Genomic DNA, 17,544 nt, shown 5'->3' on the forward strand with positions numbered 1-17,544 from the left:
TCCATAATAGGGAAAATACTTTTCAAAAACAGAAAGTTTTAATGCCCATCCCTCTACTTTGTCAAGAAACTGCTTCCTGTCCTGTCCTGTCCCTGTATTGCTTGGGAATGCTATGAAAACTGCATCTTCACTATACAGTAAGTGTTAGCTTAATGCTTCTCAAACTTTCCTTCATTACTCAAAACTGCTTATCATAAAGTCATTATTTAAATACCTGTGTTGTGATTGGGTAATTGGTTTGTGCGTTATAATGCAAAGAAAAACTATTTTTCACAATTTTGGGTAATTTACGCAGGTTTGAGAAACACTGTTAAATGTTGTACCAAAAGACTAAAATCTATCATTACACCTCAGTCACTTGTACTCCTTGTACTTGTTTCACATAATTTCTTGAAAAGGTTATTAAGAACTAAAATTATTCTGCTCTGGAGTTGCAATGGCAATAAAATTGGGAGATCCTTTTCTGAAAAACCGAAAAATTGAATGTGCAAATTGCTAATTGTTGAGATACATATTTAAAATTAGATTGGAGTATCTACAACTAACAATTAACAAAAACATTAAGAAATCTATATAAAGAGGGGAATTGGACATTGTGCTGCTTGCAAAAGTCCAAAGAAACACGGTAGCACCCTTTTAGACTAACAAAAGCATAAACTTTTGTGAGCCGCAGCATCCTTCTTTCTATTGATTGCAATAAGAAGCACCAAGATGAAACAATCCTGGAAAGACTCGCTACAGTACAATATGTTGGTGGAAACGTATTTTTAAGCTTACCACACTGTTTTAAAAGAGGTGGCTTTCTGTTAATTTATTCGGTCTATTTTACATTTCAGCCTGCACGATATCAATTTAAGACTGCTCGAAGCAGTTTGAGGCAGATCAAATGGAAGCTGCCGAGCAATTTACTGTCTCAGTAAAAGCCCAAATGCAGATTGCAAAAGCTCCTTTGCCAATAGTATAGAGGTTTGATTGTGGCAAAGTGGATATATTTTAAACAGTCATTCGGTTTATCAAATGGAGAATGAAACTATTTTCTTTCCTTCCCCCCCCCCCCCTTTTGCTGTGCGTCGACGGTCTATGCGTCGGACGAGTGGTGGGAACGAAATGTGCAGGTCACTGTTGTCTCATTTAATAGAGTCCCCCAGAGAAAACGGAAGCAGAAACGACCGAGATTTACTCTAACTATGCAATTAGGGAAAATGGCCTGCATAAGTGTCAGACTGATTTATGAGCAGTAGATAGAAAAGAATTTCCGGCGCGCTTATGATTAAAAGAATAAAACGTGGATCTTCTTTTTTAGAGGACTGATGGATTCTGTCGGCCTCTGATTCACTAGCGTGATAAAATGATCCATCATCTACAGTAGGTAGGCAGGCATTTGATAATCCTAAAGTTGACTGTGGAGAGAATTTCATAACATGACTTCTGCAGTAGAGGAAAAAGAGCTACAAGAGAGACTGAGAGAAGCTGCTGCTTTGGGAGATATTGAGGAAGTTCAGCGATTGGTGGATTTTGGAGTGAGTGTGAACTCTCAGAATGAAATCAACGGCTGGTAAGTATTTGGCAAGTAAATTACTTGACAAGTTTCCGGTTCATGTCTTTTAAAACATTGTTATAGTAATCTTGCTTTAGAAAACGCATTTCGGCAGTATTTTTGTTCAATTAGTTTCGGTTGTTAAAAATAAATTATTTTTATTATTTCTCAGCTTTGCCGTATTAAATATGCATAACTTGGGAAAAATGATTAAGCCTTTTGCTGGTTTATAAACTTGGCATATTACATTTAAGTATTCTTTTAATTTATTCTATTTAAGTTGGTTTCTTACATTTGGTTGTAATCCTATATTACCATATAAGAATAATATGGTATTAATAATATTACAAAATAAGAGTAATACCAAAGATCCAATCATTTATATATTTTCATAGTTATGGGAAAAAACTATGAAGTAATTGTTGGAAATTTTAAAATATATTTTCTGGTTTATTTTATTGCTTTTAAAATTATTTTCAAGCTTTTTAGAAGTGCCTGATATGTTTCAGAAGATCTAGAATTACAGAACAAATCTAAACTTTAAAAGTTAAATCTGTTAGGATTTCTGTTGTTAGGTTTTATGGGTGAATCTGATATTCTGGTGATTTTAATATCTTGATGCTAGAAAATGTAAAGATAATATCTATTTTTGCTGTATATATTCGGTCAGTGTGTCCTTTATATAATTAATACATTGCAAAAGTTGTGACAGCTTTGTAATGTAATATGGAGAGCTGATTTCAGAATATTCTCTGTTAGTAACGTATTGCCAAATAGTTGTGGAAATGGAAGGAATAAATAAAAAGATTTGTACATATTACAAAACATTCTGAGATAATTTTGATCACATCAAAAGTGTTGGAAAAGTTTTTGAGAGATTAAATAATTGTTTATAAATTGATTATGTGCCATCAAATCAACTTTTAGCATCTGTATCAATAGTCTTCCAGGATGATCTGTTCCCAACTTGGCCCTTTAGATGTTCCAACAGTATACCCATGGCCACTGAAATCAAGTTCATCCATCTTGCTGCTAATCATTTTCTTCCCTTATACTGTTCTGTTATTAGCTCGTGAGATCCTTACACAATAATTCTGATATGAAATTGTTAATAATTTACAGGATAACACTGCACATTCCTTACAAAACACAGAATTAATTAGACATTTATGGTTTTATCTAGTGTTTTAAGAAAGTTGATGTAAATTTGTGGTAGTCTCAAAGGAAACCCTATTGCTATTAAACAGTAATAACAATAATAACAGTAGCTTTATATTTGTAAATTTTATATACAGTGTTAGGTTAAATTTTACCATTTTCTTGCTGAATAGGAAAAATACTTTCTAGATATAGTAATTGTAAACAAGAAAAAGGGTTCAGTTTTAAGCAGAAATAATTACATTCAAATACCTGTTTGTTTAGCAAGTTCACTCCCTGGCTGACATTTGGCGCTATGAATTTTGTTGAATATATGTGCCATAGCTTTCAGAGGAGAGGAAGGGTGCAAATAGTACAGAAAGAAATATTTTTTCAGGATAACAGGGTGATAACATTAGAGAAGATCATTCTGCTGTATCTCAGCTCAGTGGTTCCATTTCACCAGCTACATCAGCCAGCTCTAGCATAATTATTTCTGCTCTCTGAGCTTGGTTGTATGCTTGCAGAGGTTTCATAAACCAACTGGATAACATCTGCAACTGAGTGTGGGTTTGCTCTCTGTTTATACACAGTAAACTTGCTCTGCCAGGTTTGGTGGGGGTGTGATTTTCTGTTTGGTAATTCTTTGATTAGAATATTATTTTCTGTTTGCTTGTTTGGTGTTAATTTCTGCTTATGTAGGTGTTGGCTGCTGAAGATGACGTGTTCTGTTTTTTTTCTTCTTAGCTGCTTTATTGTTTCTTTTGAATGATGTGTAAATATGGTTGATTTATTTTGGATTTAGCTTGATCTAGGATGCTCACAGTTTTCTCAAAGGCCATATGTGAAAAGAAGAACAGTAGCAGAAGAAAAGCAATGGACCTATCCTTCCACTCTTTTATGGACATACAAAAATACACAAGACTGATATGCCTTTTTGCCCAGTTGTATTGTTACCAGGCTCCCCAACATACACCATAGCCAAGGAACTTACTAAAGAGCTTAGACATCCCACAGAGGGGAACAGATATTCTATTACAGGGGTGTCAAACTTGCAACGTCACGGGACGTGTTGTGATGTATCACGATTTCCCCCCCATTGCCGGCAATGGGGTGGGCGTGGTTTCAGCGTGACAGATCCAGCTTGCGGGCGGGCAGTTTGACACCCCTGTTCTATTAACTTCTCACTACAGTGCCTCTAGAAAATCAAAGACCTAAAAATAGAAATTGAAGTTACGTTTTTTATGTCACAGCGTTCTTTACACTCATAGATCCAGAATTAGAGAAAATATTCATGGCAGCACTACTACACAACACACCTAGACAAATACAACAAGAGTTAAATACCTAGAATCATGGACCTCACTAACTTAATTTCAGTTTGATAGAAAAATATGCCAACAAATCAGAGGAACACCCTTGGAATCACCACTCTCAGGACTTATAGCAGAGACTGCAATGCGACATCTAGAAACTCTAGAACTCTCACACATACAACCAAAAGTATGGCTCTGGTATGTAAACAACACCTTTGTCATATAATAAAGGAACAACTAGAGAAGACACATGAAAAAATATCATCAGGGGAATAATATTCAGAAGAAAAAAAGAAAACAATAATACTCTGCCCTTTCTGGGTATTGTCATCAGCAGAGGAAATAATGGCAAATTAGAAATGCAAGGCTATAAAAAAAAAACCTCCCACACTAACTAAATGCTCCATTTCCAAAGTAACAGCCAAATTTCCCACAGGAGGAGCTGTGTAAGAACATTATTTTGTTGTTTTTGTTAGTTGCGAAGTCGTGTCCGAACCATCGCGACCCCATGGACAACGTTCCTCCAGGCCTTCCTGTCCTCTACCATCTTCTGGAGTCCATTTAAGCTCACTCCTATTGCTTCAGTGATTCCATCCAGCCACCTCATTCTTTGTTTTCCCCTTCTCCTATTGCCCTCAATCTTTCCCAGCATTAGGCTCTTCTCCAGTGAGAACATTATTTAAATTAGTACAAATGCACTGCAGCATCCCATAACACCCCCCCAAAAAGGAAACAGCCCGCAAGCAAATCTTCCAACAAAATGGATACCCAAACAACTTTATCAAAAAGTGCCTGACCACTCAACCCGCTATAGTGCAATTAACACCACTATGAAAAGGATAACACTACCGTACATCAAGAGCAGATCAGAAACAACCAAAATAGTATTAGAACCACAAGGCTATATGTACTATATGTACTGCATATAAACAGGATACAAACCTCACAGACGCCAGCACTGATCATGTTACCTGGTTGGGTAATGAAATGTCTGCAAGCAAACAACTAAGCTCAGAGATCACCAAGGACCCCACAATCCAATCCTGAGCTACAGATATTTCCTTCTATTAGAATTATTTGTATTTGGTGGAGGCTGATTGAAAGGGAACAAAGTTGCTGGAGGGATTGTTGCATTAGGCTGACAGAAATTGTAATTTCTTTAGTCCTTTTGTTTCCAAACTATTGTCTAGCTCAGGGGTAGGGAACCTTGGCTCTTTTATGACTTGTGGACTTCCAGAATTCCTGAGTCAGCATGGCTGGTTCAGGAATTCTGGGTATTGAAGTCCACAAGTCATAGAAGAGCCAAAGTTCCCTATACCTGGTCTAGCTAAAATAGACTCTGTGTCCACCAGCAAGGTACTGGTTTTCATGGAAGAATCTCTAAATCCAAATACTTTTAGAAAAAAGATTAAGGAAAGAGAATGCTGAAAGAAAGTCATTTTACTTCAAAACATTTTGATATAAGACTAGCATATGTATTAGCAGTTAGCTCAAATATTATAAATTGGGAAAAGGAATTTCCCCCAGCAGTATAGATTTTGCTATCAACATAATTTGAGATTGTTGAACTGAGAATGATTGATTTGCAGTGAGGAAAATATTCTGAAAAAAAATTTGCATCTTGACCAATTAAAGAGTTTTATTGGCAAAATATAATTTTACACGTGAAAGTTTCACATTTTGAACTGAACTGTTTGATAAAGACAAACCTTCTGGGGTGAAGTGTGCAAAATGAAAATGAGGAGTGTGTGCCTCAGATATCGGAAAACTTAAAATATATTATTCTGGCTACTTGAAGACCTAAGATGAAAGCATGACATTTCTAGCATCGTCTTTTTGTTTTCTGAGGGTTGTCCAGTAGGTGTCACCATAAGGATATCTAAATTGTGACACAATTGCTTAGTGGAAGGGAAGTGGTCATCCTTCCCTTTCCCCTTAATAAAGCTTCTCAATAAGTCTGTATCTTTTTCTTGTACAGGACTTGCTTGCACTGGGCCTGTAAACGAAACCATGCCCTGGTGGTGGCATACCTTCTAGAGGCTGGTGCAGATAAAGACATTCTCACTATTAAAGAAGAAAAAGCACTCCAGTTAACATCCAAAAGGGAAATTAGGAAGATGCTGGGAGGTAAAATACTGTATAATTTGACAGTTCATATGTATTATAGAAAATTAGAATGCCAAGGAGATGGTTTGAATGGCAGTGGTGGCGAACCTATGGCACGGGTGCCAGAAGCGGCTCTCAGAGCCCTCTCTGTGGGCATGCGCACTGTCGCCCCAGTCCTAGGCCTTCAGCTGGGTTTTATAAAACCTTTTCACTTTAGGCCTCCACCGCTGTGTGCAAAAAAAAAAAAGGTTCAATCAATCAATCAATTTCAACTTCTTGCGGGGAAAAAAAAGATCTTGCAAAGTTGGAATTGATTGATTGAACTTTTTAGACCCATCCAGTCTGCCGTTACCACCGCAGCCACGCCCACCCAATGGGCCACACCCACCCAGCACCCAACGATGCATAAGTGGGTTTTGGGTTGCAGTTTGGGCACTCGGTCTCTAAAAAGTTCGCCATCACTGCCCTATGGGTTCCCTTGTGGACTTTTTATTTTGTGACCTTGAATTAGAATTATTAGTAATGTGACTACAGGTAGTCCTCAACTTACAACCATTCATTTAGTGACTGTTCAAAGTTATAATGGCACTGAAAAAGTAACTTATAATTATTTTCATACGACCATTGTAGCCTCCCCACTATTGTACGATCAAAATTTGGATATATGGCAGGGATCTTCAAACTTGGCCCTTTTATGACTTGTGGACTTCAACTCCCAGAATTCCTCAGCCAGCCACGCTGGCTGTTGAAGTCCACAAGTCATAAAAGGGCCAAGTTTGAAGACCCCTGATGTATGGCAACTGATATGTACAGTATTTACAATGAGGTGATATGATCACCTTTTGTGACCTTCTGACAAAGTCAACGGGGAAGCCACATTCCCTTAACAAGTTAACTGCAGTGATTCACTTAACTATGGCAAGAAAGGTTATAAAATAGGGCAATATTCACTTAACAACTATCTTGCTTAGCAACGGAAATTTTGGGCTCAATTGTGATCATAAGTTGAGGACTTCCTGTATGTGAACCTTTCACAGGTTTAATAATAAAAAAATCAGATATGGACTGTTGAATTTTAATTTGCTAAAAACGAGGGCTAGTACTACATACACACATACTGTATATTATATGTGCTGTATATTTAATACCTATTTTCTCAAAAGGATTGTTATTGTAGCATAACCTTTGTGGCTAAACATAAATAGCACCTATTTTTATGTACATATTGTAACCAACCCTCCTTTTTTTTCTCTTCTGTAGTGGAAGATGTTGATGAGCTTTTAGATGTGAAGAAAGACTTGCCAATTATCCCGAATTATTTATCTAACCCGCCTTTTCCTTATGTGTACAACTCCATGAGTAACAGCACTTCCAGCACCTCAGCTTCCTCTTTGAATGGAAGACTTTCTCCTTCTTTACAAAAACACAACATGGACCCTCCAGTTTCTCTGCCTCCAGCACAGACATCTGCCACAGAAGTATTGCAACATGGAAAGTCTTCTGTAGGATGTGATGGAGACGTGGCGAAAGCAATCGCTATAGAATGCCTGGAGCCCGTTGTTCAGAATGGTCATGCTCATCAGCTCTCTATTCCTCCAAGCTGGACACACTGTTCCCCAGCTGGATCTACACAACCAGAAACCCAGAAACCCAGTGGCCCTTACGCAGGAGCTGTCCCAACGTTTCAGCCCTTCTTCTTTACCGGAGCAATTCCCTTTAATAATATGCAAGGTAACCTTATGTAGAGAAATTGTGCGGTTTCCAGACAACTTAAGTACATGCATCATTATCACAATTTTCACAAAACTGTACAAAAAATTTATTTCTTCGCTTGGAACTTTTGCCGCTTTTTTTGCCTGCTGTTGTAGTTAGGATAAGATCTTTTAGGTAACTGTAAGTAAAATCCAGTAGAGTTTCTGGTTCCTTTTTTTGTGATATCCTGAGAAAACATTCACTTCAAAATTATTCATAGACTCATACATAGATCTGAATGTGCAGGCAAAAGGATTGTGGCGCACACAGCTTCTAATTCTCATTTCTGTGTATATTCCGTTTGATGCTTGAAAGAGCTTAGAAAGTAAAAAAAAAGTTTATGTATGTGAGGTCTGTCTGCATGATTGGGAACCCACTGAACAGGCAAACGTGAGCAGAATCTGTCATTCAGATTTTTTTCAGGGGTCATATTAAATGTACATGCAAATTGATCACAGGCTCTTCCTCAGAACATCTTTTTTCTGTGATACTACTAGCTCAAGTGTGTGTATGTGTGTCCATAGAGCGATATGGCTACTTTAGAGTTGCAGAACTCGTATCTGTCTCTTTTGTTAGATAAGCAGCTCTATATAAGAGGGCTGTGGGAAACCTTCAGAAGAAATGCTTTATGACACATACAGGTATTAATAAACATTTCTCTTCAAAGAGGATCTATATTTTTTGCAAGCCTAGCCTGGTGTACATGGTTGGTGCACAGGAAACCAGCTGCTTAGTGTTGTGAAATATTTTTTTCAGACACTTTGCCTGGCGCTTTAATGTAAACTTTTAGCATGAGAAGTCACTCTTCAGCTACTAATCAGAATTGATCCTGGACCTCCCAAATTAATCAGTGTATTTATAGGGTGTTATTTTCTGTATTTTATTGCTTTTGTCATTTCAATGCATGCCACTGGTTTTTGATTAAAAAAAATGAACCATGCTTTTTTAAAATAATAATAATAATATGGCAGCAGTGATTTTTGCTGGAAGCATTCCTGATAGAAGGTAGAAATATATCTATATAAATAAAAATGTAAATGTTCGTTTGTTCAAAATCTTAAATCTCTGAAAGTTCTTCACTGATTGCTTTGAAATTTTGACAAAACGTTGCATTCGAATACGCACGTGTTTTTATATACCTATATTATATAGATGTCACACCTGTGACAGGTAAAAACATGCTTTTTTTTGAAAAACAGCGCCATCTGTTGAACATAAAAGCAACACACGCTTTTACCAGACTGAGCCACAGCAACACGTGGCTGGGTACAGCTAGTTTGGTTATATTTATTTAAAGTTTATTTTTTCATTTACCTCCTACAAAAGGTCATAGCAGCGACTGTGGGGAGCTCCCTGCATTTTATTCCTATAATAGTGATTTTGCCAGGCAGTTTGGACTGAGAGGGAGTGATTAACCCCAAGTCATCCATTGAATATATATCACTAAGGGTAATTTGAACCTGGGCCTTCCCAGTCACAATGAAATTCTTTAATTGCTGCACTACAGGTTATCTATGAATCCCATAGCAGAAAGGAAACAAGGAATCCAGCTCACTGCTTTTAAATATCCTTAATCTAAAATCTGCTCCTGACAGGTAGCCCGGGACAAAGGCGGGAAATTGGATCTAGTCTATAAAATATTTCAGCTTGCTTTTTTCTATGTGTGCTTCAAGGTTTACGGTAATTAAAATATTTAAAAATCTAAGATTAAAATCCAGGGGTTTTTTTTTTAAAAGAAAAATAATACAAGCAATACAATATTGTAAAAAGCTAGTACTGAAAAAGGTTTTAGCTAAAATTAAACCTCTTTGAGAAGCCCATTCTAAAATCGTGAACACAAATGTGACATGATTTTTGTTATCGATGATAATTACTTACACTATTGTGTATTTGATAGATAAGACATTGGTATTAAATGCTGCACATTTAAGATAGCTATCATCCTCTGTGGGAACTGAATTTTCAGGGCTTTTAATAAAACATTTATGGCCAACTTCTAAATTGAAGGCTGTCAATGTGCCAATGATTCATTGCAATGATTTTCCATTTCTCCAAAGAGCAAAGCTCATAAGTCTTTATTATTGCTGTTTAAATTTGAGTCATGTTTCTGAAGTGCAGCCTTTTTTCTACTAAGAACAGAATTAGTCTAACAAAGGAATGATTCACCCCCCCACTTCCCACCCCACAGGAATTAGGATCCTATGCTTGTCAGGCACTACCGTGTAAGATCTACATTTCCTTCTGTGAGTTGTGGGCTCCCATTGCTCCCACGATAAGCCATCAAACGTTAATCCATGAACTGGGCCAACTGAAAGAATCAGATTTACTTTTACAACATGATCAATGCTTGCTTTTACACCATGGATATTATTTGTTAAGTGAGTTTTGCCCCATTTTACGACCTTTCTAGCCACAGTTATTAAGTGAATCATTGCAGTTGTTAAGTTAGTAACACGGTGGCTAAGTGAATCTGGCTTCCCCATTGACTTTGTCTGTCAGGAGGTCGCAGAAGTTGTTCACATGACCCCAGGACACTGCAGCCGTCATAAATATTTAGTCAGTTGTCACGTATCCAAATTTTGGTCATGTGACCACAGGGATGCTGCAACTGTTGTAAGTGTGAAAAATGGTCATATGTTGCTTTTTTCAGTGCTGTTGTAACTTTGAACACTCACTAAATGAACTGTTGTAAGTCGAGGACTATCTGTACTACAAATATAACCTCTGCCCTCCACTCCAAGGTGGGGAAACTGATTTTTTTTTCAGATTTGCTGATCCGCAATGTAACCCATAGTGCGGGATGGTGGGCTCATTAGAGCGTCACAAATTCTCACTACCTGCTTTCTATGGTGTAGGATTGTTTTGGGAATCTCACTGGCATGTCCTGGTCAGAATAAATAGGGGAAATTGTTAAAATGGAATTAAGATTGAGGAAACTGCTACACGTCTACTAATGACTGTCTTTTTATTTGGGTATTTTAATTAGAATTGGTACTTAAGGTCAGAATTCAGAATCGTGCCCTGAAGGAGAATGACTTCATTGAAATTGAATTGGATCGACAAGAATTGACGTACAAAGAACTGCTCCGGGTGAGCTGCTGTGAATTGGGAGTTAATCCCGAACATGTGGAGAAAATCAGGAAGCTTCCAAATACTGTATTAAGAAAGGTACATTGTTTATTTCAAGTTAGTTCTGAGTGTCTTGGGAGAATTTATGACTTTCTAAGTCAAATGCAGTCCAGTCCAGCAGGTATGCACTGTGGTCTGTTTAGTGTTTCACAATTCCCTGGGTTTTGACATCTCAAGAGGATTGCACAAACCTAGAAGCATTTGGCCAGTCCAGCCAAAATGTCTAGCTGGAGAGCTGCATTTCACTTAGTGAATCTCATTTGGCAGTCTTCGTTATATATTTAAGGGCTACAATGAATATACTGTATATGTGAGGCTGAATGTCTATATGGTATTTTGATTCCTCCGTTATGTGGGGGGGAAGCCCCTCTAAATAATTTATGACGATCTTTTCAGTAATCGCGTACAAGTAGTCCTCCACTTACGACCCCAACTGGGCCCAGAATTTGATTGTTGAGTAGGATGCTATATGATCACCTCGTTCAGCAAACACAACCCTGACTCTCCCAGTTGCGGCCATTAAGTGACCATGCAGGTTGTTAAGCAGAGTGCCCAGGAGAGAGCCCCGGCCTCCCTGGCATTCATGCCTGGGCTCTCTTCCTGCTCCACAGGGGAATGGCCATGAGAAGTTCATACGGGTGAAGATGGTGGCATTTGTTAAGATGCTAGCAAACGTTAGCCTTCTGAGCTTTTCAAACAAAGGCGTTTGCTAATATTTTCCCCTCTGATGAGGAAAACACTAGTGAATGCCAGCCTTCCGAGCCTTCCGAGTGAAACACATTCACTAGCATTTTTGTCAGATTTAAAGTCCATTCTTTCATTGGAATGAAGGGCCTCCCCTCCCTGAGGAAATCTTGGTCTGCTGGAGGAATGGACCTCAAATCTGGCAAAAATGCTGGTGACCGCCATTGTTCTGGAAGGCTCAAAATGCTGACATTTACTAAGTGCTTTGGTGAATGCTCTTCTCGCCCTTCTTCCCTCCAGAAGGGGAAATGCTAGTGAACCTCAGCCTTCTGAGTCTTCCAGAATAATGGCATTAGCTAGCATTTTCACCAGATTTGAGCTCTGTTCCTCCAGTGCCTGAGAAGAACCTTCCCCCCCCCTGCACAGAGGGGTGTGTTAATCCTTTGGCGTGCTGGGGAAATGAACCCCAAGTCCACTCTTCCCCTCTGCTCACAATCTTCCCCGCTGACTTCCCCATTGTTTTTCTGGCAGAGAAGATTGAAAATGACAATCACAATTGCAGATCATTTGGCAACTGGTTGTACATGTGAATAGGTTGCCCGAGCATCCAAAATGTGGTTATGTAATGGAGATGAGGGGCTGGCATGACATTTTACAATTATTATTATTATCACATATTACGAGCTGTAAAGCACCCATTCTGAATGCTTTTATGGACAGCAAACCACCTGTCCTGAAGCTGGCATGACTGAATGGTCATTAAACAACTGGTCACGAGCCAATAACTATTGTATGGCACTGCTCTATTGGTCTTTTTGTCAGTCTTAATAATAGATAATATTGCACTTGGTCATTACAAGGAACCTAAGGTTAATTTTATATATAGTTCTTGCCATGGGAAACAAATCAGTATGTCAAACATTGCATAATTAATTGCATATAGTGAGGCATTTCCTACACAAAAACGGATTAATTAAATACCAATGTAATGGATTACTCATAAACCTCATTTCTTCTTTAGCGATTACTGGTCACTTTGGAGTTCATAATGTTTGGTGATAATACCAAATGTCAGTGTCCAAAATACTGTGATATACGTAGAACCTCAGTTTATAAAGTCTAGAAATGGAATTCTGCCATAAAAGTGACTAAAAGATGAAGGATTTGGATGCAGTCTCAGTAAACATTCCTTTTTTATGAGTGGATTTGTTATGCATAAATATTACATTATTTTGCTCTGCTCAAGCTCTGTTTTATTTTCAGTGAACTCTGTAAGGGATTTGTGGATATGCTAAATGCTGCAACCTGTATGCAGGAAAATTCTGAGCAATTATTTCCAGAGAAATAGACTGACATGTGCAAATGCTGCAAAATTAGCAGACATGGGAGAAGAATTGTCATGTGAATAATAATAATAATGTTTGTTCTGCGCTGTCCAGCACTCAGTGCAGACTAAGCTATACACAGGACACCCACCTTTTAAAGAAATGTTGTCCTTCAGTAGTTATTTTACGTGGTGATACTTACAGGGCTGTTTTTAGATTTTGCAAGCATCCACTTCCATATAAAGCTCATAACTTGTAAGAACAACATATCAAAGAGCTGAAACTGAGCCCCAAAGGCATTCACGATAACTAGTGCATATCTGCATAACTATCCTTTTTTGGTTACATTCCAATGCTTTACCATCAAAATCTTGCTTCAGTTATTTCTTTCCAACTCCTATTAAACTTATAGCATAGATTAAGTTTGCCATTTGTTTGACTCCAAATTAAATTCGGTGAAAACTTTATAGAAATTCATTTAATCACAACTAACTTTTTCAGATTGATTTCAGGAGGATCTAAGTGAAAATTCCTAACAACCTAATCTTTGTAATTATAAAGAACCTAAAACTTATTACAAACTGCACATATCCTAAAAATTGGAAAAACCTAGTTCACAGATTTGCAAAAAGAGAAGGGGACAGAAAGAAGAAAGCAACAGTCAATGTTTTTCTAATTATTTTATTTCATATTCTTCTAGATCAGTGGTTCTCAACTTGTGGTCCATGGATCCCTGGGGGCCCACAATGTTGTCACAGAGAGTCCACGAGGGCCTGAAGAAATGTTATGATTTAAATCTTAAGTCTTTGGGATCCGTGGTATTTAAAGGGGGTCCATGGTGAAGAAAAGATTGAGAACCACTGCTCTAGATTGCTGCACTCCAACAAGACTCCCAGAGATTTATAATTTTCCAATTAAATTTAATCCTCTTCAATACACAGAAGTATATTTAAAAATATAACTAGGAACAACCGTGGAATTAAAAGAGTTTAAAGAGGGGCAAAATATCTGTTCCAGCCAAGCAGATCGTGAAAAAAATGATCAAATGTTTTGGTACTGTGTGCCTTGTGCTGACTTCTAAGCATTGCTTCTAATTTTCTGTGTTAATTTCTTTAAGGACAAAGACATCTCAAGACTTCAAGATTTCCAAGAACTGGAGCTTGTTCTAATGATGAGTAATAATGATTTTATGTTTAAAAATGTAGCACCAACACTGACTGAAAGGCCTTGTTATAACAAGAAGGCATCAAAACTAACTTACTAAATATTGAATTAAAAGTTTCATTCTAGCCTTTAACTATTAAACCTAGAACTCTCTAAGGGCTATATTATTAACTTCTACTCTACCTTGGAAAGTATAATTAAGCAACTGAGCGTATATCTTTGAAAACAAGCTCAGTTGAAACAGTTGGACTTGTTTTTAATTTAAAATGCTAAAGGTGATGATACTTGCATTTCATAAACTGACAAGTGGAATATCCTAACCCATGAAATTGTTTCTTCTTGGAGTACAACAAAACAAAAGTTCTCAGGGAAATAAATTAATTGTTCCAATAATTGCTAACTAGTAAAAAGGAGGCACAGTACATTGAAAGACTAAATATGTAATGCATTTAATGTTGGTAAAAGGATATTTCAAATGCAGTTGTCTCAGTAGATCTGAATTTGCAACTTGAGAAACTGGGATACTTTTACAGGAAGGAGCAAGGAGAGATGTGGACTTTGGGACAGGACACTGGCCTATTGAATCAAGATTAATTTTACGGTAATCACACTAATGCACATTTACATATTTTTGGCAGCAGAGCCTTGCAAATATGTAAGTGGGATGTGTTCTGCCATTGCTGATTGCAAGAGGAGCAGCTAATTTTGTGATCCCAGAGTTTATGAAATTTTGCTACCTTTACTGTTCCTGCCTGGGATAAAGCATCAAAGAGCTTCTGTAAGAGACAGAGGCTGTACAATTTGGAAATGAAAGAAGTGGTTCCTTCCATTTGTTGATGTACTGCAACAAGGGATGCTGCCAATGTTCTTAGGAAAATTTGTATTTCAGAAAGAAGCACATTGTCTGGTTTAAAAATCTAGCCAACGAGCTAAATCAGCTGTGATTTCTTTGAAATGGTGCTCAGATAAAATATTAGAAAATATACTTTACTGTATTACTTTAAAGATAGTGCTAACCAAAACCCTGTGTGTGTGAGTCTAACCAAAAATTGCTTAGCAGTAAATAATGCAGAATGTTTGGTACTGTTTGGACTGATTTCCCTTCTTTTCTTTTCTTTTGTCTATTTAACCTTGAGAGTTTTCCTGAGGAGCAATCAGGATGTCTACTCAGTAGCCCGATTCCAGAGATGACATTAGCACAAGTTTCTTCTGCCTCTAATTTTTATCCTATTTATCCTCAGGTTCTTTAAAACTGTTATTTATTTAAAGGAAAGCTTGTAGCATCTTAGATGGCAGAAGTATTTTAATATCAAGATAAATAATATTACATCTTGGAATTTCTATGCATTTTTCAGTGTTGCTTGCAATTTCATATAGGCATGTCTAAACTTTTCATCATCTTGCTATTTCAAGCTCTGTAACAATATTCTGATGCCAAATCCCAGAATAAACAGTATGAAAAAGCATGGGATACAGTACTACAATTAAGAATAAGTTATTAACCTAGTTTTAGGATTCTGTGTAGCTAGTGGATTGATATCAATTCATTTATTTGTAGTCCAACGACTACATGCTATAATATAGATGGACTATATAGCTGCCTGGGCAGTTAGATTTAACCGGTGTATTTAGTTGCTAATTTCATTTACCCAGATGTCAGTGTTCCTTGTTTACAGATTCAGGAATGTATGTACAAGTGCCGTGAACCTAAATTTGAGCCCTTCGTTTCTGGAAAAAAAAAAAGAAAGACTGACCCAGTACTAGAGAATTAAGACAGACCTGAAAAAAGTAACTTGTATAGGCTTTTAGAATACCCAGTGAAAAAAAACAAATGCCAGACTTGCCAATCCAAGTCTTGTGTTGTATTGTGATTATATTTGCCAGGCTTTAAGTAATGAATTTGGAAAATTGATTCAATCCATGTCTTCATAGTAGGAAGAATTACACTGTATGGTCTGCAGGATTAAATTTGGTCATCTGCTTGTGCTCAGTTTTCCAGTTTCTATCCTCTCCATGCTACCTTAAAAAGGAGTGGGGAGGAAGAGTGCCTTGGAGGGGAGAAGGTAGAGATTCTTAGATCTTGTCTATCCCCCCCCTCCCATTGGTTTTGGGAAGTAGAGCCAGAAAGAACTTTGAGGCTCTAGGTTTCTTCCATTAAGTGGAGAGCTGGATGGTCTATAGCAGGGGTAGGCAACCTTGGCTCTTTTATGACTCGTGGACTCAACTCCCAGAATTCCTGAGCCAGCAAGAGCCAAGGTTGCCTACCCCTGGTCTATAGGGACTACAGCCCTCTGTTCTGTGGTCATTGCTTTTGTTTACCTCTGCCTGAATTTAACCTGCTAGTAAAACTGATTGAACATATTTTATAGAATTAGTTCTTGGAACCTGCAGGGTCAAAATGTGTTCAGTGTCACTTTTTTCCTTTTGGATCCTATAAGGAACAGTCTGGAAAGGAGAGCTCTTCTGTGTACTTAGGTACAATGTTTTCTCAAACAGCTAATTTATATATTGGTGCTCCATCACTGGAGGTTTCCAAAATTAGACTGGACAACTATTTGACCAGGATGGTATAAGGTCTCCTGTTTGAACAGGTTCTTGGACTTGAAGGACTTCTGAAGTTCCTAACAGCCCTATGATTCTGTGCTCTGTGTTCAATGTCTGCCATTTCATTATGAAGAGGCTCTTTATTATTCAGCTTGATTTGCTAGAGGAGAAAGAAGGTAGCTTGTCCAGCAGTAGCTTAAGACTTTTCCCTATCATGGGCAGGGTTTTTAGAGAAGTTGAATTCCGTTCTTGATTTCTGCACTTACATTCCCTCCTCTCATGCTTTTGACAAACATATTGATGAAAATCTATCATTTACCTTCAACGATCCATGTTGGTCATATGATCTGTTTAAGATTGGGTTTTAAAAGGTAGGTAATCCATAGGCCGAATGTTGCTTTCTCCCTCACTGAAATCTCATGGTCTTTTTAGCAAACTGATTGCACTTCAGTGACAAGGTTTTTTCTTCCTTCGTATTTTGAAGGATGAGATAAGGAAGCCCATTTTCATTCTTAAGACTGCCCCCAAACCCTTAAGAAGCTGGATAAAATTATAAGTGGGGGATGCAGAATTTTCAGCTTTTCCAATTATTGCCCATCTCAAAATGGAACTTCAAAATGGCATGAATCACAGTGATTGATAAAATTTGATGGTTTATTTTATCTTTAAAATCTGAGGGGGTCTTTTATGTAGGCAACTTAAAGTTGATGAACAGTCTATATGAACAGTTTTTGATTTTAAGTATCAGATTCCCTTTGGGATTGCTCTAATGATGGAAGTGTAGGCTAGACATTTTTAAGAGAAAGTAGGAAGACATGGTTTGCTTAAATTAAAGATAACTAACAATATT

The 17,544-nt window shown here is 37.5% G+C and overlaps 1 protein-coding gene across 1 annotated transcript; it reads left to right on the plus strand.

Annotated features, from left to right (window-relative positions):
- Positions 1-1,332: 1,332 nt before the first annotated feature.
- Positions 1,333-14,250, plus strand: ANKRD40 (ankyrin repeat domain 40). Its single transcript, XM_015823088.1, has 5 exons — positions 1,333-1,555; positions 5,969-6,117; positions 7,357-7,827; positions 10,835-11,016; positions 14,104-14,250. Exons 1-5 carry the CDS (start codon positions 1,422-1,424, stop codon positions 14,248-14,250), a joined length of 1,083 nt encoding a protein of 360 aa, XP_015678574.1. The 5' UTR covers positions 1,333-1,421.
- The last annotated feature ends 3,294 nt before the right edge of the window (positions 14,251-17,544 follow it).

This window comes from Protobothrops mucrosquamatus, unplaced genomic scaffold, assembly GCF_001527695.2.
Source record: "Protobothrops mucrosquamatus isolate PMUCROS unplaced genomic scaffold, P.Mucros_1.0 scaffold1765, whole genome shotgun sequence".
Lineage (NCBI taxonomy): Eukaryota > Metazoa > Chordata > Lepidosauria > Squamata > Viperidae > Protobothrops > Protobothrops mucrosquamatus.

Bases quoted from the DNA above. Each gene is read 5' to 3' on its own strand.
- ANKRD40 (XM_015823088.1), top strand. From the start codon at position 1,422: ATGACTTCTGCAGTAGAGGAAAAAGAGCTACAAGAGAGACTGAGAGAA. The intron at 1,556-5,968 runs GTAAGTATTTGG...TTTCTTGTACAG, and splicing joins CAGAATGAAATCAACGGCTG to GACTTGCTTGCACTGGGCCT. The intron at 6,118-7,356 runs GTAAAATACTGT...TCTCTTCTGTAG, and splicing joins AATTAGGAAGATGCTGGGAG to TGGAAGATGTTGATGAGCTT.